Source organism: Quercus suber, unplaced genomic scaffold (assembly GCF_002906115.3).
Source record: "Quercus suber isolate HL8 unplaced genomic scaffold, Cork oak 2.0 scaffold_109, whole genome shotgun sequence".
NCBI lineage: Eukaryota > Viridiplantae > Streptophyta > Magnoliopsida > Fagales > Fagaceae > Quercus > Quercus suber.
This window is the reverse complement of record NW_027069574.1, coordinates 1,456,759-1,484,104: the sequence shown is the minus strand read 5'-3', so window position 1 is coordinate 1,484,104 and position 27,346 is coordinate 1,456,759. Positions and strand designations below refer to the sequence as shown.

General features: G+C 36.5%; 1 protein-coding gene across 1 annotated transcript; it reads right to left on the bottom strand.

Annotated features, from left to right (window-relative positions):
- Positions 1-6,391: 6,391 nt before the first annotated feature.
- LOC112015672 (protein HASTY 1) lies at positions 6,392-26,374 on the bottom strand. The gene is made up of 22 exons (XM_024048108.2): positions 26,041-26,374; positions 25,219-25,320; positions 22,068-22,211; positions 21,902-21,982; positions 21,729-21,798; positions 21,504-21,574; positions 21,266-21,429; positions 21,110-21,181; positions 20,753-20,990; positions 13,852-13,914; positions 13,457-13,747; positions 12,434-12,547; positions 12,183-12,309; positions 11,917-12,086; positions 11,722-11,823; positions 11,130-11,233; positions 10,748-11,042; positions 10,358-10,605; positions 8,204-8,707; positions 7,814-8,108; positions 7,494-7,677; positions 6,392-7,010 (listed from the first exon to the last, which is right to left on the bottom strand). Exons 1-22 carry the CDS (start codon positions 26,140-26,142, stop codon positions 6,931-6,933), a joined length of 3,621 nt encoding a protein of 1,206 aa, XP_023903876.2. The 5' UTR covers positions 26,143-26,374; the 3' UTR covers positions 6,392-6,930.
- Between the last annotated feature and the right edge of the window lie 972 nt (positions 26,375-27,346).

Sequence of the window (27,346 nt, the reverse complement as noted above, 5' to 3'; positions counted from 1 at the left end):
CAATTTAAATATATACAAGTCTTTAATATTTGTATATTTGTAAGCAAAAAAAAAAAAAAAAAAGTAGTTACAGTTAAATTGCTCACGTAGTGCAGCATTTAGATAGTCTCTATTAGATTTTTACAATATGGGTAAAATTATTTTGTTTGACTATATATATATGATGTAAAGTTCTCTTTGGCCATGTGATTGATGATATTAAAATGCTAGCTACTAGTATAAGATGATCTTGTTTTGTATATGTTAACTGTTAAGCGCAATAGTAACACCGTTACACGTGCTCTAACCAGAAAAGCAAGAGTAATAAAATAAAAATAGCTTGGGAATTAGAATATATGGTTCTTTAATATATGGTTCTTTAAGATTGAAACTCTTTTTTTTTTACTTTGGATTGCAAAATACTGCTTGAGCAAGAATTGATCATCCTTCCACATCACGTTTTTTGTGTGAAGCAAATGACGCAACAGATGAACTAACAAAGAAGATACTAAAGTAACAAAATATAGTTTCAGAGAATATATTGAATGTCCAAATTTTGTTTGCGTAAAATATATGTGTGATGTTTTGCAATTAGGCACTCCTCACGAGTGCAACCCTTGTAACAATGCTTCTTAGTATGGGTTTGGATAGAAGGTTTAGTGAGCGTTTGGTTTCCGCGTTTGGCGTCTGCGTCTTTCTTGTTTCGCGTTTTGCCCCTTTTTTTTTTTTTAGGCCACTTATATTGACTTTAGTGGCAAAATTTACTGTTGTAAACAGTGCATGCACTGTTCACGTAATAAAAAATATTAAAAATGGGTCCGACAATACTATTCACACATTTAAAAATTATTTTACTACAATGTTTTCAGTTTTCAGTTTCAGCAACAATAAGCTCAATCCAAACGGACCCTAAGTTGCGGCGCGTTTTCCTCCTGTGCGTTTTCTCCTTTTTTTTTTGGCCGCACTTGTTGACTTTGGGGGACAAAATTCACTGTGCGTGTACTGTGCGTGCACTATTCACGCAATATTTAATATTAAAAGTGGGTCCCACAACACTATTCACATATTTAAAAATTATTTTGCTACAGTGTTTTCAATAACAATCAGTTTTTATCAACTTTCAACAACAATAAGTGCTATCTAAACGGACCCTTAGTTAATAAATAAATCTTTTAAAAAAAAAAGAAAAGAAAAGCAAGAGTAATTGATGATGTCAGGTTGGGTTGGCGGAGGTGCGTAAATCCTATTGTAGTTCGAGACCATTTTATTTTTGAATTGATCAAAAAAGCATTTTGTTGGGATTCTAAAAATAATATATATATATATATATATAATGTTGCATCCTCATTATTATTATTTTAATAATTAATGGTTCGAGAGCTCTACAAGGAGGACATTCTCTAAAATGCTATGGTCTTACCGAGAGTTATATAACTCAATGAGTTGGTAGGTAACCTCATGATATTTTAAAGATATATAGGTTCAAATTCTGTCTAGCTATCAAATATTTAGATTATCAAAAACAAACATAAGTAAAAAAAAGAAGCTATGATCTCACAATTTGACTCAACACATGTGGTCCACTACCAACTCCACGTTGAATGAAGTGCCTTGCCTTCTCTCTATATTTCATTATTTTTCTCCAGCAGGACCAACACCACTTGCATTGATGGCTTATCATTATACTTCTTTGTTAAATCATATATTCGCTTGGATGTGTGTATCCTCCATCTAACAAACACCAAATAATCGTAAGAAAAATTCCCTTAAGGATGACTTATAAATGTTAAGTAGTTTGTAATCCCATATATATACATAATTACATTTAAAAATATTTTTTTAGAAGGATTAAAAATATGTAGTTAAATACATAATTTTAATAATTTAATTCCAATATAAATTAAATATTATTAATGGTTAAAAAAAATCTCCAATAACTTCAAATTAAGACCTAATTAAATTTTCTTTCAACTCAATGTGGCTTATAGTCATGATGCTTTGAAAAACACTAAACTAATTAGTAATTATTATTAATTATAGGTAAATTTTTTTCCCAAGGAAAAAAAAATAATTTTGTAGTATCATATTATTCCTATATTACCTCTGAATCCTAAACTTAGGTGATCTCCTTTTTTTTTTCTTTTTTTTTTTTAACGCTGATTTACTAGACCTCTACTAGACCTCTATTGTTTTTTTTTTTTTTTTAAATCCTTTTTTCCCTTAATAAAAGTTTCGAAATTGTATCAATAAACTTGACACCTTATAATCATTTAAAAAAAAAAAAAAAACTAACCGACATTTACTATTGCAGCATTGCTATCAATTATTTAAATTTTGAATATATCATTCAAAATCAAACTTGAGACTTCACTTTTTTTTTTTTTTTTATTGTTTTAAAATAAAACTTCTAGTGTTACTCGATTTTAACTACTACTAGACTAGTCTGATAAAAAAACAAACTAGTACGATATCTTTAAAGGTACGGTTTTACAAGTGGGAATAAAAATCTCTTCTATTTATAAAAGCCAATTCTAAAAAGCCCCAATTTTATAAGACTTTGCATGACATATGCTGCTAAAATGAACAATGAACAACATATGAAACACCTGACTTTGTGGATTTAATTCTCAAGTTAAGGTGAATGTTTTGAGTTATAATTTAATATGTTTATCCTTTGGTATGTTTGGATCATAGATAAATTTTATGCCTTGGTTTTTCTATGATTTGGGTACATAATGTGTTTGATGATTGTATCATGTGCTTTGGGAAACTTTTTGTGATGAGAAGTAAGGATTTTCTTGAGTTTGAGAGTTAGGTTGTAATTGAGGTATAAGTTTATATATTAGGAAGAGTTTGTTAGTAATAAGCTTTTGTTTTTCATTTAATTGAGGTATACCTGACGTTTCAGCCAAGTGATAATCTTTCCAAGTTCAAATGAAATGAAGTTTCAAGGTTTTCATCATTTTTTGTATATTGTGGCTTTTATGCAAGAAATAAGTAGGAACACAAGAAACAATTCTTGATAAGCACCTTCAGTTTAGGTTGGTTAGTGTTAGTATTGAGCTAAACTTGATATTAACATGTTGGTCATGCTCTAAATTCTGAAGTACAGGTTTGGGTCGTGGAAAAAACTATGTAAATTCTTCACCTTTTTCTATTATCACGGACGGACTGATGTGATGATGTGAATGCTCATATAGTACTAATGCTCAAAAGAAAAAGTAATCCCATTTTGCAAATCCATATTATGTATAAGCAATTTAATCAAATTTCCCATATGGGTTTTCCTTTTCTTTTTTTACCTCTTTCATTCACATAGTCTTAAATCCTAAATAATTTGTACATTAACTAAGGAAAACTAGAAAAAATTAAACTAGAACTAAAATAATAATTCTCTAAGACTAAGTAGAGTAGATCCTAAATACTTTCTCAAACCCAAACAAAAAAACATCCAAGAATCTAAATCATACTAGTACCTTTACTTTCCCTGAACTTTCTTAGTAACCAAACAGCTAAATAGAATATTTCTTTAAAAAACTCTTTCAGATCTAAAGTCCCAATTACTAAAATTTATGCAATGACAAACTAAAAATATAGGGAAGGGATAAGGTGTGGGGAGGTGTACCGTTCAGAGAGCTGGAGGCCGACCTGAAAGCGATGGCTTCGATCCACGAGGGCAGGTCAGGTTTATTTGCATAGAAGCAATCACAATAAGAAGATACCATTTCGTTAGTAGACTATCCACACAGCTCTCTGACACTCTCGCCCCATTCTCTCTCTCTCTTTCTCTCTCTCTCTTCTCTCTCTCTCTCTCTATTTGCTTTCGTTTTGTAAAGTATGAAAATGGTGTTTAGGTTACTCTGTTTGGCCCATCATAGTCATAATAAGCCCAAAATCAGACAGTCCAAGGAGAGAACCACACTTTTCTGTTTTTGATTTTTTTTTAATTTAAATAGTATTTGATTTTTTCCGCATGTGTTTGGTTGAAATAATGAAAAAGTAGAAGGGTAAAAAACTCTTTTGTTTGGCTGAAAAGAAAAGTGGAAAATAAAAAATGCATTTATATAAATTGACTATTATACCTTTTTACATAATATGTAGAAATAGATTTATTTTTACTCACTAAATAATTAAAAATTAATGCATATACATATAAATTTATATTATTTTTCTTTATTATTATATATAATATAAATTTTATGGGCAACAAAAATTATAGGCCTAAATGCAATTTTATCCCTACATTTTGACTTTTTCCATTTTGGTCCCTAAATTTTAATTTTACCACTTTTAGTCCTAAACCAATATAGGCGTGTCATATCAGTCACTGCCTCAGCCAACTAACAGAAAAAGCTACGTGACTGACGACACTTAAAATAATAATAATAAAAATTATGGCATTAAAAATGCACATCAGCATCTAAATAAAAATAAAAAATTCATTATTTTGAAGAACAAACTTCACAGAAACTGACGCACATCATGCATCTAAATTAAGAAATAAATGAAATAAAAAATTCATTACATCACATCCACATATCGGCAAGCCAACACCACTAACACACATCACCAGCATTGGAGTTCCACAACACCAAACCATCACAACCACCAACCACCAGTTTTTCACAACACCACCAGAAGACTCCAAATTTTTCCATTATTTTCTCCGCATCAAGACCCCATGGTCTCCATAATCAAAACCTCAAGATCAGCCCCTGATTTGCTCGCTGTTGGTTGAGATTGGGTGTAAGGTTTTGAGCGGAGATGAGATTTTTAGACTAGAGAAAGCTTAGGTCAGATCGGCGGTGCGTGGTGGAGAAGAAGGCCGACCTTGTGAGCTCTGACCATGGAGTTACAGTGGAGAGAATTTTGAGATTAGAGGGAGATTCCGTCCATGGAGGTGAAGAGAGAAAGGGAGAGGGAGAAAGAGAGAATTAGAGATAGATAAAGTTGGTTAGGGTTTTTTAAAAAGACTGATGACTGACACGTTAATAGATATTATTTCTTGAAACTATCCTAAATTTTGACTGAACAATTTTGAGTGAATGAATTATGAATATAAGATTTTTTTTTTTTTCTTAAGAATTATTTATATTTAACTTGCCCCTCTAGGAAAAATTTATGGCTTCCCACTGATACGGAGTAAACTTTATTACTGTGAGTCTCTTTCTCTAGGGAAGGTGAAAAGTAAGGTTGGCAGAGTATTTTTTGTTTATTGAAAACTAGTCTCCTCCTAAATGTCTTGAATATTTAATTTTGGATTTTTGTCTTGCTGAAAATACAATTCAGTTGTAGAGATTCAGGATGAGATCTTAAATCCAAGAAAACATCCCCAAAGGTTGTTTAGGAGGATACTGTCATGTGTTAGAAAAATACTTCAGAACTACCTTTTTTTTTTTTGAAGATTTGATTGAATGTCTAAAATAACTTGATTGGAAAATACAAATGCACACATGTAAGATTCTTTTTCTTAGACTGCATAGCTACAATTATACAATTATATGATTGCAGCAATTGAATATTTCATGTCAAAGGGAGATTATTATGGTAATCTCCATAAAATAATGAGGAATTTGATTAATTAATTTGAAATTTAAAAAAATTTTAGTTGTATCAAAAAAAAAAAACAAAAAAGAGAAGAAGAAGAAGAAGAAGAAGAAGAGACAGGAAAGCATAACACACTCTAACAAAATTTTGAAGAATATAGATCACTTCAAAGAAGAATAATATCAATCAAACACGCCTAAACACTTTCATCAGCTTTTATTTTTGTTCCAATGATTTCAAAAAAAAAAAAAAATTCATATGATGCTGCTAAACCCATAAAAGAGCATAGTTTTGTTATCGAAAGTAGATGGAGCTTAACGGAGCTTAATGGCACAATTTGGCTAAAGACTGACATAAGGATTATATAGGAAATAAATGTAAGTATTAAAGAACTGAAATGGAAAAAAAAAATTAAATTAAATTAAAACTATAAAAAAAAAAAAAAACATATAAAAGTCTAGAGGATTTAATTTGTCTAAACCTAACTTTACTCCAAAACCAGGACAACCCTTGAACACTTTTGAAAGTAACTTGTGATGACAAGGCCTCTGGTGTGTTAGACCTTACACTGCTAACTTTTCGAATACTGTCCTAATTTTTCTGATGTAAAATGGCAAACCTACCATTGAAATGCAATTAGCTATCTTCCATAATGCATGTTAATTCCACAAAGCACCGGCTAAATTGAACATTGGACATTTATTAGTAATTACATTCTTCTTTTTTTTTTTTTTTTACATCTTTGCCAGTATGCCAATGATTGATTGGCAACTCAATCCTTGGTACATTCTAGGTTTCTCCCAATTTTTTTTTTTTAAATGTTGGCTTTTTACAGCTACAAACAAAGCAATATGGCCATATCCTGTAGATGAAAAGGTGCTCAAAGCATTTGAACAAAATAGCATTCAGTAAGCTTCTGGAAGTCTATATATGCCTTGAAACATGACCAGGATTCTCTATTAGAAGCTACTAGGGTAAGGAATAGTTTAATCATAGGCTGACAGTCTGTAAGTGTGGTTTAAATCTAGAAAAGAAAGATAAAATATAAATGAAGTATATATCAATTTGAAAAGCCTCACTCCCATGGCAATACACGCATATAAATAATGGAATGCCATGGAACTTTTGTACCCCCAGTCAAAATCTTCTATTCGAGGTTCTCGGAGGGTGAACTGGTTTGCTGTTGACCTTCGGCAAGAAAAATGTGCCTTAGACCATGGTATATTTGAGAAAAATATACCTTGACCTTTGTTGTATCCGTGATTTACTCCGCAGGGCTGAGTTCAAAGGGCCTTACCTTGTTGAGGTTCTATGTCATAAAATATATATATTATATATATATTTGTGAGAAGATATCCCCACTTTTTAAGTAAAACTCAAATCTGTACAAGAAATCTGCCATGATCACAAGATTGCTGCCAATCCCACCACTTCCCCATCATCAGATCTGGATTCTGGAGCATTTACCAAGTTGCGCGGCCTTGCTGTGAGTAGGAATGTGCTATATATGTTAGCAAATATTACCAAACTGATAAAATTATAAGAAAAATAAAAAACATATGTTGTAATGAAAAGATGTTTATATATGTTTATGCAAACTCTAAGCTAAATATAGGGCATGGGAAATTTAGTCACACAATAGAGATAGGCCATGGAAAGAGAATATTGAATAATAAACTTTCCAAACTCATAAATATTTCCATTTTGATTTATCATCTTCCGTAGAATAAATTGTTATTGGACAATGACAACATCAACAACAATTACCCCAAATTATTTGGGATTGGTAAGGATATTCCATATATTAGTCAAGGTTGGCACATTTTTTTTTTCTCAATTCTATTCTATCCAAAGTTATACACTTTGTTACTTCCTTAATTGACATGACCTTTTTAACTACTTCTACTAATGTTATTTTCAAAATGAATTAAAAAGAAATGCAAAAAATGATAACTATGAAAGCTTACTTGAAACATTTGTAATAACATTTACACTTTTCTGAGCAGCAAGTGCTTTCAACCTGTTTCCAGTAGCTAATAAAAGCAGGCTCTTCATATGCTGCTTCTGTTCCTTAGGACTAGATGTCTTTGTTAAAGCTTCTTCAAAAGCAGCCAAATCATGGGGTTTGATATAAGGGAGTGAGAGCAACACCTGGGACAACCAAAGAAACACATCCCCTCTCATTAAAACTTCTTAGATACTCCTTTAATCAAAGCCTACCCACTTGTTAATGTCATGCACAAGACAGTTTTTTTTTTTTTTTAAAGAGGGAGGAATCACAACTAACCTCCCTAGGAGCTGGATCTCTATCACAGAGATAAATGAATATTTCACGACAGAGACCAACCAGATCTGCACTGATAATAGCATTAGACTCAAGGGCCAACCCTCGGATAATTGCAGAAAACAGATCTCTAGAAACAAATGCTTGAAGTTCCTCATTATTGGTTGATATGGCTAGGACAACCAAAGCAGCAGAAAATGAAGAAACTTTTGTCACAGCTTCACCATCAGTCCATGTGAAAGCTTCTAGACATATCTTTAAGGCTGGAAGGGCTAGACCTTTGTGTGTACAAAGGAAACTGCAAACGAATCACAATTTTAAAACAAATTTGTTGGTAAAGATGGAAAGAATCCTACAAACAACAGAAAAAGCTCCAGTAAGTAGTGCACGTACCCAACCATAGAGCTCAACCTGAAAGCATCTAAATCTTTAAGAGAAGACGTATCGACACGGCTTGCATGCCCAGACTGTTCTAGAGAAAAAAGGCCAGTATTTAGAGGTGGCCAAGCTATGGCGGAGAGGAGTGAACATATTTCACGAGTTAGATCTCGAAGTAGCTTTTCTTCCATTACTTCCACTTTTAAGTCTGACCCAGCAAGTATGCCATGGACATCTGGAACCTTTGCTCTACCTTCATGTAGAAGACTGGACCATGAGAAGTTTAGAGCCTGCTGAGAGTGGTTAAATAATGGGTGCAGGATCTTTTCCAGCCAGACATCCCACAAGTCAGAAGGGCAAAATTTAACCAAAAGAATCAAAACTGAATGAACAAGCTGCCTTATATGCCTGAACTCCATTGACTGTATATTCTCCACTAGGGCTAGCTCAACAGAATGTAGATCCGAACCTCTGAAAAATGAATCTCCAATGGTTGCTGACAAGCCCAATACATTGTACCTAGGATTACATAGGTAGGATGCATCAGCATCAAAAAGGAACATTTCGCATCAACCTAAACCTAAATAGTACATGACAAAACTAGTTTAAAAGATTCATTATTGCATACATCCATAATATGTCATTAAACGAAACCAATAAATGCTCATGAATATATAAATGAAATTTTAATTATAAAAAATATAAAATGATTCACTCCACTAATTACCAAAAAAAACATCAGAATTTACTTCAGCTTGAAATTTGCAACATAATAGTGATGAAGAGATACTGATCCCAACTGACAACTTATGGCAACAGAACCATCACTGTCTCAATTAAGCATAAGTAAATGAGGAGTCATTCAAAGATGTCCATGGATTCTTCACTCAAGACTTCAAATATGCATTTTTGTTTGATTAATTAGATGAATCTAAAAACTGCACCAAACAACATTAAGGTTATTTTTGGATAGCGGCCATGTCCAACGTTTTTGCGCGTCCAGCGTTTTTTGTGGGTCTCGTGTGCTGTTCATGGGACCCACAAGTACTTTTTTTCAGAAAAATAACTTTAAAACTGGGTCCCACGGTACTATTCACACATTTAAGAATTATTTTTCTACAGTGTTTTCAGTTTTCAATTTTCAGAAATAAGCGGTGTCCAAACAGACCCTAATTGCATGAAGAAAATACTTGGCTATGTGAAGTTTTGTATAATTCTCCCATGGTGCTTCATGATTCTTGAGTAGCCAAACCTGAACCAGAATCAAAGCTAAGAGACAAGGAGAAATTTCCCAAGCATATCTTTCATTATTCATTGAAAATGTTGGGCAGAATATCTGTCTTTATCACATTGATCAGATAAAAAGCAAATACATAGTCTGCCTCTCTAATAAACCAGTTCTGAACATCCAGAGAAAATATTTTGGTTAAATTACTAATTTGGTCCTCCAATTATTGGGTAATGTTCAATTTGGTCTCCAAACTATGAATTGTGCCTTTTAGTTCTCATGTATTAATTGTGTCAATTTAGTGCCTCAACTTTCAATATCAAGTCAATTTCAAATATTAATTTTAATAAAATTTAAACAAAGAGGAGACTCAAGGATGACATTAACCAAATATTTTCAATACTCTAGATTTGAGTTCCATGTTGACTCTTTTGCCAAATTTATATGAAGGATTCCTCGGCCCCGTAAACACGCTACTGCATGGTTATACCTAACTGAGAAGCAAATATTGCTGTCCATGATAGAATAAGAAGTCATTTGAGCATTTCGGTAAATTTTCAATAGTTTTATTGCATCAACAATAGGTTAATTCAATACATAATATAACATTTTCCATTTTTCTTTGTCTTGCACTGGAGAGCATATAGAAATTTGATTTGAAACAGGCTTTTCTGTTTGTTTGCCTTTTTTTTACTAGTTTACGTGAAAATGGAACATGTTTTCAATGGGAAAAAAAAATTTAGGACATTTGGGGTTAATATCTAGTATGACTGTGTCTTTTGATCTTAATTTTGGGCCTCTTTTCTCTATTTCTTTATCTTCTAATGTATCCATGTTCTATGATAAGGGCAAAATAGGAAAGGGGTAAGAAAAAAGTATCAACAAATATTCAAATAATAACTTTGAGTAATCAAAGAGAACCCAAATGCATACATACGTACCCACTGTCTCTGATACCTTTCAACCAATTTCGTATATCATCAGACCCATTTGGCTCTGCATATCCTTCCTTACCCATGTCAGCATGAGATCCATCTGTGAAAATTAATGCACCCTTTGACAATTTAGGATTCCCTTCCCCAAGGAGACTGAATTGCTCAGCATCAGTCATGCTCATTGCAACTTTAATCTCTCCAGGTAACATTTGAGATATGGATGGAGACCAAAGGGAATGTACAGCACGAAGAAGCTGCAAATAAACAAAGACATGCCACAATTATTATTATCTAGAAATTTAAAGAATATAAACAGTCAAATTATTGCCTGGCCCTAAAAAATATCACATTTAAAGAGCATCACTGATGAGAATATTCAACATGGCAAATGCATACTTTTAAAAGAGGAGGCAGCATCCATGACAGATGAGAAGCCATTGGGTGTACAGGATTAGAGCTAGATGTCAAGTTGTTTTGTAAATTTGAATACGTTTTTCTCAGTCCACTCCTCTTAAGTGCCTTCTCAAAGAATGTCACAGTGTGAAAAATTGACCACATAGTTGTTGTCTCAGAGCACAGGCGAACCAGACCTAGTGGTTCAGACAAATAATTATTTTGCCACTCAAGTTGTGTCCACTGTTGGCTCAACGGATTTAGTAACCATGCCAAAACTTCTTGTTGCTGCTGAATCCTGCACCAATTTTACAAACACACAATAATAAGAAAGACATACAAAATCACACAAATAAACACAGGGTCAATCACTATAAGCAATTACCCAGCAGTAGAAGCCATCACAAGAAATGCTTCCCCAAGAATATTATGTTCACCACGGAGCAAACAACCTTCTCTTTGCATATGCGCCATGGTGTCTGCTATATCCTTTACAAAGAGAACATTACAGAGTGAATAAGATACCAGAGATGAGTTCTTAGGTTCATTTTTATGTGGACACGGATGGTTATGGAACTTTATCTTCCTTACATGTTTATGAGGTATTTATATGTACAAAAGAAGCATGAATAAACATTGTGTGCAGGCAGTACTTGAATTTAGAGTATGTTATATCTAGAATAATGGTCAAGTGATTAATTTCACCCTTTCCTATAAACTTAAGCTTTTGGAATAAGTAATAGTTTATCATGGTATCAAATTAGTGGGTCCTAAGTTCAAACCATGTCTCCATTCTACCTCTCAATTAAAATTTTAAAATTTCGTAAGTTGAGCACCACTTATTGAGAAGAGTTTGGGTGCACACATGAAGGGGGCGTTAGAATAGCAGTTGCATATGCTCATTATGCAGCATGTTCTAGTTTAAAAACCTCTGGACCTGGGCTGTGAATTACAAACAAGTAGATAAAAGAACTCACCTTCATGTGAGGCAGAATACTTTTGTCAGCGGCTTTGGCTATTCGAATAAATGATGTACAAATCTGCAACCTCGCATACCGTGCACTACTTGTAGAAGGATCCTGCCAAGTGAACCTGGTTTAAATTCCATGCCTCTTATGGTTTTCTTTAGAAGGAATTGAAAAGGAAAATGACAACTAAAAGTTGCAGACAACCTTAACAACAAAAGGAAGTGAGTTTAGGAGCTCAAATAACTTATTGATGACACTACCAACTGCAGCAGGAAAATGCTTCAGAAAGGGACCCAATGCATCTAAATAGTGCCCAAGTACTTCCACAAGTGCTGGCTCAGTCCATTTCAAAGAAAGAAGTTGCTGGAGTAAACCTTCAGGTCAAGCAACCAAAATGATTTAAGGAGTCCAATAAATATAACTAAAAACTAAAAACTCTAATAGGATGAAAAAAGTTTGCTAAAAAAAACCTTCAAATATTCTACACAGTGCAAGCTGAACTTCAGAACTACCCACTCCAAATTCATTTGATCCATCAAAAACGGAATTCACAATATTTTCTAGAGCCAACTGCATACTTTCCATCACAGGTAAGTCCTGAAATTTAGAAAAGCAAGTACATAGCAAAAGACTGTCATTTATGACATAGGCATGAAGTGATGCTGGGAATCTTGCAACTCCAGAGAGAGTAAATCCTATAAAAAAATGTTTATAACCAAACCTGAGCAGGCATTTGAGAAAGCAAGAGGTGTTTGATGATTGCAATAGTTCTTTCAGAAACTTTGGCACCAGCTATGAGGGGCTTGTAAGAAGCAACAAACCTGACCAACTCCAACTGCATTAAGAGATCACACATCATTAAACAAAACCCCCGAAAAGAAAGATCAAAAAGAAAGAACCCTAAGACCTTTACCTGTATGGACTATCTAAGATAAACAATGTTAGTCCCCCTGACCTCCCCTAGCAGAAAGTAACTACCTAAAAGGACATAGCATCCCACTCGTAGGCCACCCTATGGATTTAATCATAAAATCAAAACAGAGGGAAAAAAAGGCCCTTATATAATGCAAGATGTAAACTACTCTTTTTTCCTTGCCTTTCTTTTGTTTTTATTATTGTAAACTATACAAATAATCCCCTCTAAAAAAATTGCAATTGCATGACAATTACCAGATTTACAGATTATGAGCTGTGGACATTTCTAAATCCCAACTTATAACATACTATGTAGATGACAGTGTTAAGTGTCAAAATTTTCTATTGCAAATAAATGATCCTAATTTAATGGAACTTGGATTATAGAATGATTCGTAATATAAATAATAGAGCAAATATAGAGGGGGGAACCCCTGCTAGCATACATCCCTAGTCTTCTCCATGCCACTTCACCATTTTTTTTCTTTCTGTTTGAAACAGACTTCCATTTTGCTCAATGTCCATTGGCCATAAAAAATTCAGATTATAAAAACTCAGTTACACCTTCGTTGGTATTTTGACATCTCCCTTCATCTGAGTTGAAGCTATTAACAAAACGTGATGTATAGGACTAGAACATCCTTAGAAATTACAATTCACACCTGTTATGGCTGTATGAATACCCACCCCCCCTCCCCTGGCAGGGGGTGCCCTTCTCTTATTAGAAAAAACTATCATAATTGCAGCATATTGTTAACAAGAAAAAGAAAAAGGCAGGGTATCAGAATGCAAAATTAACAAAACTAATTCCTAACCATGTGATACATACCAGCCTTGAACGATATTGGCCAAAATCACCCCTGCCCTCAATATCATCACTCCACAACTCCAACGCCCCCAGAGGAAATGCTGTTCCAGGAGGAACCTTTTCTCTCTTCAGCATGCGCTGGAAAGATATATCCAGAATTGCACTACAAATATCATCATTCACAAAACTTAAGATCTTTCTCTTTTCATTATCAACCTGCCCAGAACCAGTGCTCAGACTATTCACAGCTGAACTGTCTCCAGTTGAATGTGCAACAACCTTCGGCTTTGACATTAAGTCTCTCATTAGTGCCTAACAAGGGAAGCAAGCATTAAAAACATTTAAAGGTAACTAGGTACTACCTAACCTTTATTATTAACACCTCAAAAAGATAATTGGAAAATTACTACACATACCAGCCAAAAGAGGAGGGAGTGATAATGAAGACCTAGCTTAACGTGTTGAAAAAACCCCAACATCTGGAAAGAATATTAAATGGGTTATAATGTAATTGACTAAATCAATCACACATTAAACATCCATGGATGTGAATAGTTCACACAATTACACATGATGAGAAATCATTTGGAACTCCAGTTTAACAATTTAGATTATATAACTTGGTATTGTACATGAAAACCCACATCATAAAAATTTTAAGGATGGACAAAGTTATTTCTTTTTCCTTTCATATAAGCAATAATTTTATTGAAAAGACTTTATGCACGCATTGTGTACACCAAATATTCCTAAAGAATACAATCACCAATCCTTACAAACAAACAAAGAGGGAATAAACAAAATCAAACAAAGATTGCAAACCACTAGAATCTATTATTTAGGACCACTCAAACAATGTCCTTAGGAAACTAGATTTCAATTCCAAAATAGTAGACTCCTTATCATTGAATGTTTGGCTGTTCCTTTCCTTCCTTTTTTTTGATAAGTAAGAGAGAAGTATATTCAAGAGGCTACCTCATGCAAACAACATAAGGCAAAACAAAGAATACAGAGAGGGAAACAAACAAGAAAAAACAACAAAACAAACAACAATCAACAGAAAACTAAGTACAAAGAAGGGAATTTAGGAACATAGGGAGAGAATCACTAGAGGTGAGTCCCCAGGCCCTAGACCAATCAAAAAGGGAGCCAGTAAAAAAAGCGAGCAGCTGGTCATCGGATTTGTCCAAGTCCTCAAAAGTGCGCCAGTTTCGTTCCCTCCAAATACACCACATTAAGCACTGAGGAACTAAATTCCAAACACTAGAAAAGTGCTTTCCCAGCCAGTTCCACCAACCAAAAAGCGTATCTGCAACCGAGCTTGGCATAACCCAGTTGATCCCAAAAGATCTGAAAACCCAGCTCCACAGCTGATAAGCTTTGTCGCAATGGAGTAGTAAATGGTTTACCGTCTCCCCATTACAACGACACATAATGCACCAGTCAATAAAATCAAAGCCTCTACCCTGCAGATTATCCCCAGTAAGAATCTTCTCCCAAGCAGCACTCCAAACGAAGAAAGAGACGCGCGGAGGAGCCTTAACCTTCCAAACACCTTTCCAAGGAAAGATAATAGATGAGGGACAACGAAGCTTATTATAGAAAGAGCGAGTGTTAAAATTCCCCTTCTTTGACAACTTCCACCTCATACGGTCTCCATGCTCAGATTGAGGTAAATTTGAGCCTAAGGTACGGAGGAAATCCTCCACCTCTCCCAACTCCCAATCATTTGGTTCCCTGAGTAAACGAACATTCCAGCTTCTCTGAGCCCCAGTCCCCAACCTTTCAAGAGACGAGGCCACAGATGCCTCTCTATTATAAGCAATCCCGTACACCATCGGGAAAGATAGATGGAGTGGTAACTCCCCACACCACCGATCCGTCCAGAATTTTACTCTATCTCCCATCCCTACCTCAAAGTGAGTGCATTTACAAAACACCTTCCAGCCTTTTCGGATGCTTCTCCATAAACCGCACCCATGGACACCCCTACCCACCTTGGAAGACCAACCCCCCCACTCTTCCCCAAACTTCAAAGCTACAACCCTCCTCCATAGGCGAGTCTCCTCCACCCCAAACCGCCATAACCATTTTCCTAATAAGGCTTTATTGAAAATCGTAATTTTCCTTACTCCCAATCCCCCATTCGCCTTTGGGGCACACACCTTATCCCACCCTACCAAATGAGCCTTCGAATCCCCCCACAAGAAATCCCTTTGCATCTTCTCAATCTTCTTAGCCACATGAGAAGGGATGGTAAAAAGAGATAAATAATAAGTAGGGAGGCTAGCTAACGTACTCTTAAGCAACGTCAGTCTTCCACCTTTAGACAAGTACAGCTTCTTCCACCCAGCCAACTTTTGCTTAATTTTTTCCAAGATAGGATTCCAAATAGAGGGGGACTTGTGGGAAGCCCCCAACGGCATACCAAGATATGTCATAGGCAAAGCCCCAATCCTACAGCCCAGAATCTCTGCCAAAACATGCAAATTATTTACCTCCCCTACTGGAACCATCTCGCTCTTCGAGACATTAACCTTCAAACCTGTCACAGCCTGAAAACAAAGGAGAAGCATTCGAACATGCAGGATCTGCTCCACTTCAGCATCACAAAACAGAATAGTATCATCCGCAAACAAAAGGTGCGAGATACATTCCCCTTCCCCCCGTCTACCTTCAGCCTTAAACCCCTGATCAAGCCAGCTCCTTCAACTCTTTTCAACATCCTGCTTAAAACCTCCATTATAACCAAAAACAACATAGGGGATAACGGGTCCCCTTGTCTCAGACCCCTCGTGCTCTTAAAAAAGTCAGCTGGGGTCCCATTAACCAAAATAGAGAACTGGACAGTTGAAATGCAAGTACGAATCCATCTACACCACTTCTCCCCAAAGCCCATTCTCTTCAAAAGATCTAGAAGAGCCTCCCAATTCACGTGATCATAAGCTTTCTCAATGTCAAGCTTACAAATAACCCCCGGATTCTTGCTCTTCACACGACTATCAAGGCACTCATTGGCAATAAGGACTGAGTCAAGAATCTGTCTACCTCCCACAAAACTGTTCTGAGACTCAGAGATAAGTTGGTCTAAAACCAGCTTCAAACGATTTGCCAAAACCTTAGACAAGATCTTGTAAAAGCTCCCCACCAAGCTGATAGGCCTGAAATCTGAAATCGGAAGCATCATTCTTCTTAGGAATTAATGCTATGAAAGTAGCGTTCAAAGATTTCTCAAACTTACTGTGAAGATAGAACTCCTCAAAAACTGCTAGAATATCTCTTTCCACCACTCTCCAACATTGGTGAAAAAAGGCCATAGAGAAACCGTCTGGACCTGGAGCTTTATCTCCAGCCAACTCGTTGACAGCTAGAAGAATCTCCTCCTTCTCAAACCTCCTTTCAAGCCAGCCCCTCTCTGACTCGTTTATCTGATCAAACTCCAAACCTTCCGCAAAAGGCCTCCACTCCTCAGTCTCCTGATACAACTTTTTGTAAAATTGAACCACCTGAGCCGCCACCTCGGACTCCTCCTCAAAAATCACCCCATCCACCTCCAAAATACTTAGATGATTAAACCTTCTATGAGAATTAGCCACCTTATGGAAGAATTTGGTGTTATTGTCACCTTCCTTGATCCATAACATTCTTGATTTCTGTCTCCAAGAGATTTCTTCCAACGAGAGAAGTTTCTCTATTTCAGATCTCAACACAACTCTCTCACAAGACTCTGCAGCAGAGAGGCCAAACTACCCTTCCTTGGCATCTAGCACTTTCAAAGCCTCAAGAAGTTGAGACTTTTTGCGCCCAACATGACCAAACTCCGAGCGATTCCACTGAATGATGTCTTCCTTCAGAGCCTTCAATTTTTTGGCAAACACAAAACTGGGAGTGCCAGAGAAAGAATGCCGATTCCACCAAAAATGAACTCTATCAGTGAACCCGTCCGTCTTTAACCACTTATTCTCAAACCTAAACGGACTTTTCCCCCTCGCCATTCCCCCTACCTCCACTAGAATAGGAAAATGGTCTGAAACAGGGCGAGGTAATCTCCGTTGGACCACATTCGGATATTGCTCCTCCCAATCATGGGACACCAAAACTCTATCTATTCTAGACATCGAAGGTTGTTCTGAGCCGCTAGACCAAGTATAACTCCCTCCCTCCAGAGGCAAATCAATCAAATTAAGGTCCTCGATAAACTCTGAAAAAAGTTCCATAACCGGGGTGAGACGGGAGTTACCCGAACGTTCCCTCGGAAAACAGACAATATTAAAGTCCCCAAAACAGCACCATGGGACGTTCCAACATTGCTGAACACCAACCAACTCGTCCCACATTAGCCCCCTCGCATTGTTGTCAGTTGGACCATAAACCCCAGAGCACGCCCAGCTAAAGCCATCCCCCACCCCTTTCCACCGAACAGACACAGAAAAAGAACCCACCATGAACTCCAACCTCTCTAAAACCCTCCTATCCCACATCATCAAAACTCCGCCCGCTGTCTGGACAGCATCTAAAGCCACCCAATCCACATAAGGGCAACTCCACAAGCTGCCAATCATGCGTCTGTCCAAGCCAGTAAGCTTAGTCTCCTGAAGACAGATTACATCACACCTCCATTCCCGCAATAAATTTTTCACAATCAACCGTTTCCGACAATCATTCAGACCCCTAACATTCCAAGAAAGAATTTTTAAATTCATAATGACAAGAAGAACCCAACTGTAGCATTAACTCAGCCGCCAACACTCTACCTACCATCATAGTTAACCGAAGATTGCAAATTCCTCAGCTCTCTCTTCCCTTTATCCCTTTTAATGGCAGCTTTTCTAGGAGCTGTATCTTTCCTGTTCAACACTTTGGCCTCCTCTGTCTCCCTCTCAATCTTTTGTAACAAGGCAGTGCATAACTTCTCATGGCGACTAAGAGGCAGCCCCACCAATTTACTAAATCCAGGGAGTTTATTCTTCACCCAACTGGAAATATCCACCATATTCAGACACTCCAATGCCTCATTGCCACAAAACAAATCAGCTGACAGAGGCAACCCAGCGGGGGTGATAGACATTAGAGGTAAGCTTTCCTCTCCACCCAAACCCAACTCCGAATGATTCAATTCTCCCACCACCATAGTACTCACCCCAGGGACATCACACTCTGCCTTCCTGGGAAACAACTCTACGCTGGGCTGATCAAAATCCAAGGCCTCTATCAGCTTGAGGTTGGCACTGCTGTCCCAGCCCCCTTCAACCCCATAATTAACATCCATAACCACAAGCCCAGCCCTCGACAAGCACCAAAAGAAACCAGAAAGGAAAAGCTCAGCCGATGACCGCGAAAACACCGAATCGGACTTACCCGGTGTCAACATGGGCTCATCGGAGCTGATTCCGGCGAAGGAGGTGCCGTCGTCCCCCACCGGAGGCTTGTCGCACCGGTCCGACACACCAGAAACTGACTCGGAGCGCTGGAGAGGAAGCTTGGGGTTCGCCTCTGTCATCGGAGCCTGGGCTGAGTTCTCTTCACCAAACAGAGAACTCTCGCCCACTTCAAAAACACTTGGGCCCGAGAAAACTGATAGAACAGGTCTCTTAATTGTATCGGATGCTAATGGGCTTTTGTCTAGGCCCAGCCCAGGTGTTACTCCAGCCTTATAAAAGACTCCAGCCTTATTATTTCCACGTGCAACCCATTTTAAGGCCCTTGGTACTTCTGAATTGCAATCCCTGTCCATTGCCCGAGTCTCCCCTCTGCACTTCGTATCTCCCCCTTTCCTTCTGTCCCAGAAGACTCGCCTGCTCCCTGTCACATCAACCTCCACTAAAAGGCTTCTTCCTGACCAGTAAGATCTCCTAACAGCACTCTTCTTCCCTTTTATATAATCTTTTGAATTCAAACTGAGGAGTGGGTAGCGTAGCCTAGAGTCTACCTGATTTTTTGCCCCTACCTCTGTCTCCTCATTAATGCCCAGCTCCTTCCTGTCCCCTCCCATCACCTCCATCTTATCTGCCTTGCCCACCGGAAGTACCTTCACCTTGGCACCTTTATGTCTCAAGTTCACCCCCTTCTTCTCCTCTCTTAACTGTGCCTTCTTCCCCTTATCTAAGTAACCTAGCTGCTTTAGTTGCTTTCTATCCTCTATTCCTCCATGAAAGCCTTGTACAACTTCAGCAAAGGTTCTAGGATTTTGAGTCTCCAAGTTAAACCTCTGTACCTGGGGAATAAACTTTGGGAGACCATAACCACCCACCGCATAATGGGAAGGGAACAACAACTTTCTCAGCTCAAGACCAAAGGCCCTCCAACCACTTCTCTCTTTGCCTTCAGGAATTATGATCGACCTCCTAGACCCACCAGCTTTGAGCTCAGTCAAAAACAAGAACTGACCCGAGGAATTGAAGCTACTTTGGAGAGTAAATGCAATGTCACCTACTCTGAAAATAAAAAACTGTTTGGAGCTCTTCCCAACCACAAGTTCTTCAATACTATTCATCAACCAAAATGCTGCAGTCTTGCCTAAGAAGACTGATCTCATAAAGAATTTGCCCCTCTCAAAAATCCTTAGCAAGAAAAAACGACCCCCTTCCTCTAAGACTAATTGAAAGGATTTTGACTCAATAAAGAACCTGCGAACTCCCCCCATTTCAATGAAACTAGTTCTCTTTAGTTCATTTCATTTTTATGCACATTTTTTGAAAAATTCAAAGTTCCATAGATTACTTATAAATTAGTGGGAGCTAATCAATGCAGGTTTCTTCCTCCCAATTCTTATACTGTCACTGTGGAATTTATCTTAGATTTAAATAGGTAATGTTGGCGGGTTGAGCCTTTGGCAATGTGGTTAAAGAAAAAAGGTAGCCTCAAGGTACTAGGTTCCTTTCCTTCCATACGGTCAAAATTAAACAAAGGGGTGGCTTTCCATGCAAAAGAACTTCTATGTTACTAACTCAGCTACAACATCCAAAAAGGACCTCAATCACTCTCTTTGGCATCACCCATTGGCCATTGTACTCCAAACATGGTAAAGATGAGGGCCCAGTAGCCCACAATCAATAGTCCATGTCATTTCCTTCAAAATCAAGTGGTAAATTTTAATTATTTATATATTTTTAGAAAAATAACAATAAAAAAGCATGCCTAGGTGTGCTATGTGTTTCTTCAAAAAGCACCAGAAAAGCACACCTAAGAATTGGCTTGCTTCATTTAATGACTTCGCTTAGGCCAAGCAAAGTGCTTAGACCTTGCAGCTTTGAGTTTTGAACTTTAAGTGCCCTAACCACACTTTTAACAACACTAAATATTACAAAGTCCAATTACCTGTTGTAAATAAAGAGGAAGAAGGGTGCTATCACTAGCTATACACTGCAAGTTTGAAGAACCCAATGACACCATACTCTCACATATATATTCCGCAAACTCAAATTCACTTTCATCAATAGATCCAGCATTAGAGCTTGATCTATCCAAAAAATCTCCAGAGACTTTCATCAAGATCTGAAAGATAATACTCATTGCCGAATCAAATTCAGAGGCAGAGACATCAATAGGTCTCTTCCTGTAAGCCACAAATAAGAATAACACAACAGTCAAGGTAACCCTCACCAGGGAAAAATATTTGCATGCTTTCAATTACCAACAACCTCAAACATACAATTGAAAAAACTGAACGCATACCTTGGCGAGACAAGTTTGAAAAACTCACAAGCATGAAGACGAAATTCAGGAGAAGAAAGTAAGCAACCACACCTGTTGTGCATGTAAGAGAGAGGGTAAGATACCAAAACATCTATTTGAATTCGACTCTGCCAAACTGAGAAGAAGACATCATACCCATGAATTATGCCATATTTAGCAAGATCAGGCAAGGGAGCCCATTCGGCATATGCATTAACAGCATTTAAAGTAGCTGTCACTGCAGCTACATGCTGTTTTACAATGTCAAGTTGTTGATTAGCTGCTTCACTCCATGCAGCTGCATAGTGCCTATCTAGTAACTGTAAAAAGAATTAAAGCATTATAAATAGGAAAGGATAAACTACGTCAATTGAAGATAAGGACCAAGGCATACAGTGTATAATAAAGGCAAAATCTCAGGCAAAGATTGAGTAAGTCCTCGCAATAAGAGCCTACGCCTATCACCTGTGTAAGACATTCAAAACCAGGGTAAGAGGGGTGTACAGAAATACAACCGCAGATGAGAAATCTACATGTGTATGCACCCACACACATTTCCACATTTCAACCAACCCCCAAAAAAGAGAATAAAGAAAACTAAGGGCAGTCCATGATAGACCTTCCAAATCTTCATTGTGAACTGTAATATCTTCAGGAAGCCACCTCAGCATCATCGAAACCAACTCAGCCTGACACAAAAGGGGAAAAAATCAACACAACACCTAGTGCATATGCTAAAATAAAATGTAATAGAGCAAGGTAATGACTGCAAGTGGCAAAAGATGAATTTACTTGTGCAGGACCCTTGCTGGACAGAGAAAATAGAGGCTCCCGCAGTTCTTGCCATAAAACTAAGCCTTCTCTTCTAACTATCTGTCACACGACATAAGATGAGCAATAGAACAGCAAATGATTAACATTAGTGTTAAACAAAAGTCAAGACCAGCATAGTGTAAACCTCAGCAACAAGAGCAGCTGCTTGACTTTTCAAAGCCCACTCCTCATAAGCATTTGCAATCTCAGACATCAAATCAACAGCGACATTTGCAAAGTCCCTTCGTTCTGTAGGGCTTAATTCCTCCCACCGCAGTCGGACCAGATGCTGCAGAAGGATACATATGTTATAGTCACACCTTTTAGAACATTGAACTTTACAGGGAAATCAGAATAATACCATTTGGCCACCCAAAAAGGCCGTACAGAAAGAGAAAGTCTAAGTAAAGATCTTCCAATCTGATACACTCACACCAATCATGATCTAGGCAATTTAAAAGCAAATTGATGTCTTTTGTGTTGATTATTTTAAGCTAAATTCGTTATTGCTATCATTTTCAATATCTTGTGAAAGAAACTGCAAATCTCTAGAGTATAACTGAACCAATTCCTGTTCACAGGCAACAGATGAACAGAACTACCATCCACTCATTAGCATTCCAGCTGATAGGAATGGGCCAAAATATTTATAAAAAAAAAAATATTTTTTTTTTTTTTTTTTTTTGGAAATTGTACAAATCTTTAGACTCCACTAAAAATATTCTGATGCCTGTGGCTTCAGGGCATCTATCTGAATTGCAGAATTTTTTTTGGGTAGATTACAAGTTATCCCCTGTGATTTGGACCAAAATGAAATCATTAGGGTCACATCAAAACTAAGTGTTTTCTGCATGTGCGGGGCATGTTCCCCCTTAACTATTTCATTTTAATCCAAACTTTGGAGACTGAAAAGTTTGTGAAACCAATTTGTAATAGGGCCAAACCACAAGGGCGTAACTGTAATTTACCCTACTAGGAAATTGACAGGTAAAGTTGCCCATGAAGTGCAAAATCATTTTATTTGGATGAAACCCCAACATTTTCATTTTAATTCAATTTGGAAGTCAAATGTAGCAATTGAAAGTTTGTGGACTAAAATGTAAGAGAGCCAAACCACAGGGGTAAATTATAGTTTTCTCTCCTTTTCCTTTAAAGTAAGTCTTGGTCCTAGGGGGAGAGGGAATGGAAGGTTTAAACTAGTACACTTAATTACCAACAACTCGGTTATATTCTGTAATAAATCTAATAGCAGAGGCCAAAACTCAAGTAAATCTCAACACTTGCCTTGGACATTTGAACTTTAGCAATTGATAACACAATTAGACTATAAGTCATAAGTTTTATGTATCAAGAGCAGAAAGGTCAAATTCTATAGCAGTGATACTGGGATGCACTTTAAAGACTAGGCACTCTAGAACATTATTCCATTGAGAAACTAAAAATCCAGCATTTTCCCCACATCAACATCTTCAGAAATAGAAGGCTCAGCTTTCTATAAATAAAATGCCACCCAAATGGGCAGTGCCTATACCTACATGCTTCAATTTGGTGCTTTTGGATAAGGAGAAACACTGAAAAACATGCTTTGGAGAAGTTTAAGAGTCTCTCCAAAAATCTCTCTGCAGTCAAGTGAAAGAAAAAGTCATTTTCCCCTCTATAGGGCTGCAATTCTTTAAGCTGTATCATGCTTTCTTTTGCATTATACGCTGTTCCTATACATGAACATGTGGGCTTTCTTCCTCTTTTTAGCAACCCACCCCCCCCAACCCCCGGTGTGCAAGAGGTCCTTAGCAGCATGTTGCCAAGCATAAAAGGATTCTGAATAGCAAACATTTTTAGCCAATGAGCTAATGGCACCTCTTCTCCTCATAAGGACAAGGAAAAGGGTGAGATCATGGGTTCAAGACCCACTAGGTGCGTGTGTGTAATTACCAATAATAAATCCTTTTTTAAAGAAGTTGCCAAAAATATAAAGTTCAAACTTATATTTGGGGTGTCCATGGAAGAGGGTGGGGCAATCAAAATCATGCACCATCTGATTACCACTGCAGATTTCCCACCAAGAAAACACTGTCTCTAAAGGAAAAAGGGAAGAGCTTGCTAGCCTTCAGAAGAAATATAATTCTGTTCATGCTCCACATGATATAGGTAATAAATATCAATTACCCAAACCATTACATTGCAACCCCTAGCTTGACTGCTTGAATAGTGGGATTAAAAGACAGAACCTCAGAAAAAATAACATGATATAATGTCAGACACCACTAGTAAAAAACTTAAAATATTAACAAAGAAAAAGAATACTAATTTCTTATTTAATTATCAAGTCTCAGTGACAAGATACATAACATAATCTGCAGGAACCTCAGGTTCACTTTTGAAGACAATAATTTTTAAATGCTTAGATCTGACGCATGCAGTAAGTCCGTACCCTCAATGAGATTACTGAAGCTACAATTATTGAAGAGGATGAATATTTCCATATAGGTTTGTTAAATTACCAATTGTCCAAAAAACTTACACTATTGGGATATAATAAATTTAATCATTTAACCACACACTTCTAACACTCCCTTCAAGTGTGGGTTCAAACTTCCTTTTAATAGGTGAGTTAATAGGTGAGGCCCAATATGTGGAATTTTAAATGGGAGGTAGAGTGGAGGAGACAGGATTGAAATCAACTACTCAAGACCTCCTGCTTTGATAGCATGTTAAATTACCGATTGTCCCAAAAGCTTAAGCTATTGGGTATGATAAATTTAATCATTTAACCATATACTTCTAACAAGATTCATCACTTAGAAATTTATGTTTTTATAGTTCCAATTTTTCATGGAACTTTTACTCATTGAAAGTACCACTAACAACAGCCATTGTTTAACAAATGGTATTTAGTTCATTCGAACGTAATAGGCCCATTTTATCAATTCACTAAACCAAACAATAAAAATAAGATCAATTCTAATTCACTTACTGTACGCTACCAACACCAGAAAACCAGAAGAGAAAATATAGAAGTTAGGACACCAATATATCATGAGAGAAAGCCAGAAGTGCAGGATCCATCTTGCACCTGATGGGTTACACCTAGACAGAGTCCTAGGCCAAAATTCTACCCAGCCAGAAGACCCACAGCACATAACCCATAGCATTCCTATAGATACGCCATTAGCCATGTTGGTTTTAAAAAAAAGGTGTTCTTTCTAAAATACATGGGCTGGATCAACAGATAATATAACAAATAGCATAAATAAACTTCTCCAGTAAGCAAAGAGTAATGGCATATGCAGACAAACCTGCAACATTTTAAACGCATGCATCCGAATTACTAAAGACCAGTCCTTTTTGACTAGATGGAATGATGTGCTTGCCAAAACCCGTACATCTCCTGCTTTAATCTGCATAAATCGAAAAGAATGTATGTATCAACAAAAATAAGATAAAAATAGGAAATTACAGTGCTTATTATATAGAAGAGAAAAAATTGCACAAATGTAATGTTACAGGTCTTTCGCTGATTTATTAGGGGTTTCGTTTCACTAAATTAGCTGTAGAGGGTAAAAGTAAGAATGCAGTCACAAGCCTTGTCTGATAAACTCCTTATTCTAACATTAAATTTTCAAATTTTGATACCAAGAACACCCATTTTGTTGAAACTTAATCAAATAACTTCATGATTACATATTCAAGTTATCCAAGAGGCTAAACCCCCATAGAAAAATAAGCAATTCAACAATTTTACCCCTTCAAACAAAAACCACATAAACCCTTTTGGAAAAAACTGAACCAAATTACTGACCACTTCTAAATTCTAAGGCCATAGCATGCAATCAAATTTAGCAAACCCAGTTGCCCAAACCCCATAAAAACATGAGAAGATAACAAATTTACAGCAATCAAACACAAAGCACAAATACCCATATGGCGAAACTCAACCAAAATCAAAACTTCACATTTATTTGACCCAAAACTCAACAAAAAGAAACAACTTTTTCCACAACAGGCAATCAAATTTCAACGATTCAAACTCTATAGAGATTTCAAAGTGACCAAATGTCTTGCACACTTTTTTTTTTTTTTTTTTTCTAGACACAGAGAGAGAGAGAGAGAGAGAGTACAGATTCTAAGTAAGAAAAAGCGGCGTTGCGAGCATCAGGGGTAGAAGCCCAGTCGAGGGATGCAACAATGGCACGGGCCACATTGGTGGCACTGTCCTCCATGCCTACTTGGTTCTTCTCTGAAAAGGGGTTCTACTACTTTGTTTTTAAGGTTTTTCTTGTGGCTTCAACAAAAACACACGGTTACACAGACTTGCAGTTGAACTATTTGTTTATGTGAGAGAGAGTGTGTGTGTGGAGGAAGAAAGAAAGAAAGCTTAACGTGGTGGGTTTATTTAAAATTTTAAATAAAGCCTCTTGAGGTTTTTATTCTACACTTCCTGGTTTTAATAACTCATCTTTGCAATTGCATTTATAATTGTGATTCTCCTCAACGTTTATCTTCTTTTGCTCCCAAACAAAACAAAATCTGTTTTATCTTCTTCTTCTTTTTTCTTTTCTTTTTTCTTGTGGAGGAGGAAAGCAATATATAGGTTTTCTTTCTAAATTCAGAAAATTATTATTTCATTAAAGAAATGCTGCATTATGTATTTAAAAATGCTATGATTGTCAATGATAAAATAAAAGTTGTGAGTCTATGTGAGGTTTACCGTCACGTGAACAAGTTGTGACAAAATTATGGCAAAAGTTGTAATCCTAGCATTACTCGTATATATTATGATTTAAGAATTGTTTCATACTTATAAAATTTATAATCTTTAATTATTTTCAAAAAAAAAATCTAATCTTTTTATTAAAAGAATTATTTTATATAATATAAATAATAAATGCAGAAATTATCTAATACTATTTTTAATTGGATATAGAGTATATTCTATAGAAAACATTCTTCTTACAAGTTACAAGCACTTTATAAGTGTAAGGATAACTTCCATCTTTTGGGATATATATATATATATATATAAATTGTTCAAACACAATAAATTTTACAATCTTTTAATGATTTGAAGACCGGACAAATTGTAATTAATGCAATACTTTCAATGAAGGGATTATTATTAACATCACTTTCATTAAACATTGATACTAGGTTACTTTAAATAGGATTGGTAACCAAAACTATAAATCACCCCAAAACTTAGCCACGTTAGATTATCTATTTCTACACCAAAATGAGGATTTGCTACCACTTTAGGGTGTGTTTGTTTGGAGGTGATAAAACAAATGAGTATTTGATGGTTTTTGTGTCTTGGTAAATGTGATAAAACAAATGAGTATTTTGAAAAGTGAGATAAATAATTAAAAATGAATAAATAAATAATATTTAAATGAAATAAAGTTCAAAATAGGAAATCTGACGCGGATG

What these genes read in the sequence shown, in the direction of transcription:
- LOC112015672 (XM_024048108.2), bottom strand. Translation starts at nt 26,142, where the DNA reads ATGGAGGACAGTGCCACCAATGTGGCCCGTGCCATTGTTGCATCCCTC. An exon ending in AAATATGGCATAATTCATGG is followed by an intron (nt 21,182 to 21,265) that starts GTATGATGTCTT and finishes CATGCACAACAG; the next exon opens with GTGTGGTTGCTTACTTTCTT. An exon ending in GTATTCTGCCTCACATGAAG is followed by an intron (nt 11,234 to 11,721) that starts GTGAGTTCTTTT and finishes CTCTTTGTAAAG; the next exon opens with GATATAGCAGACACCATGGC.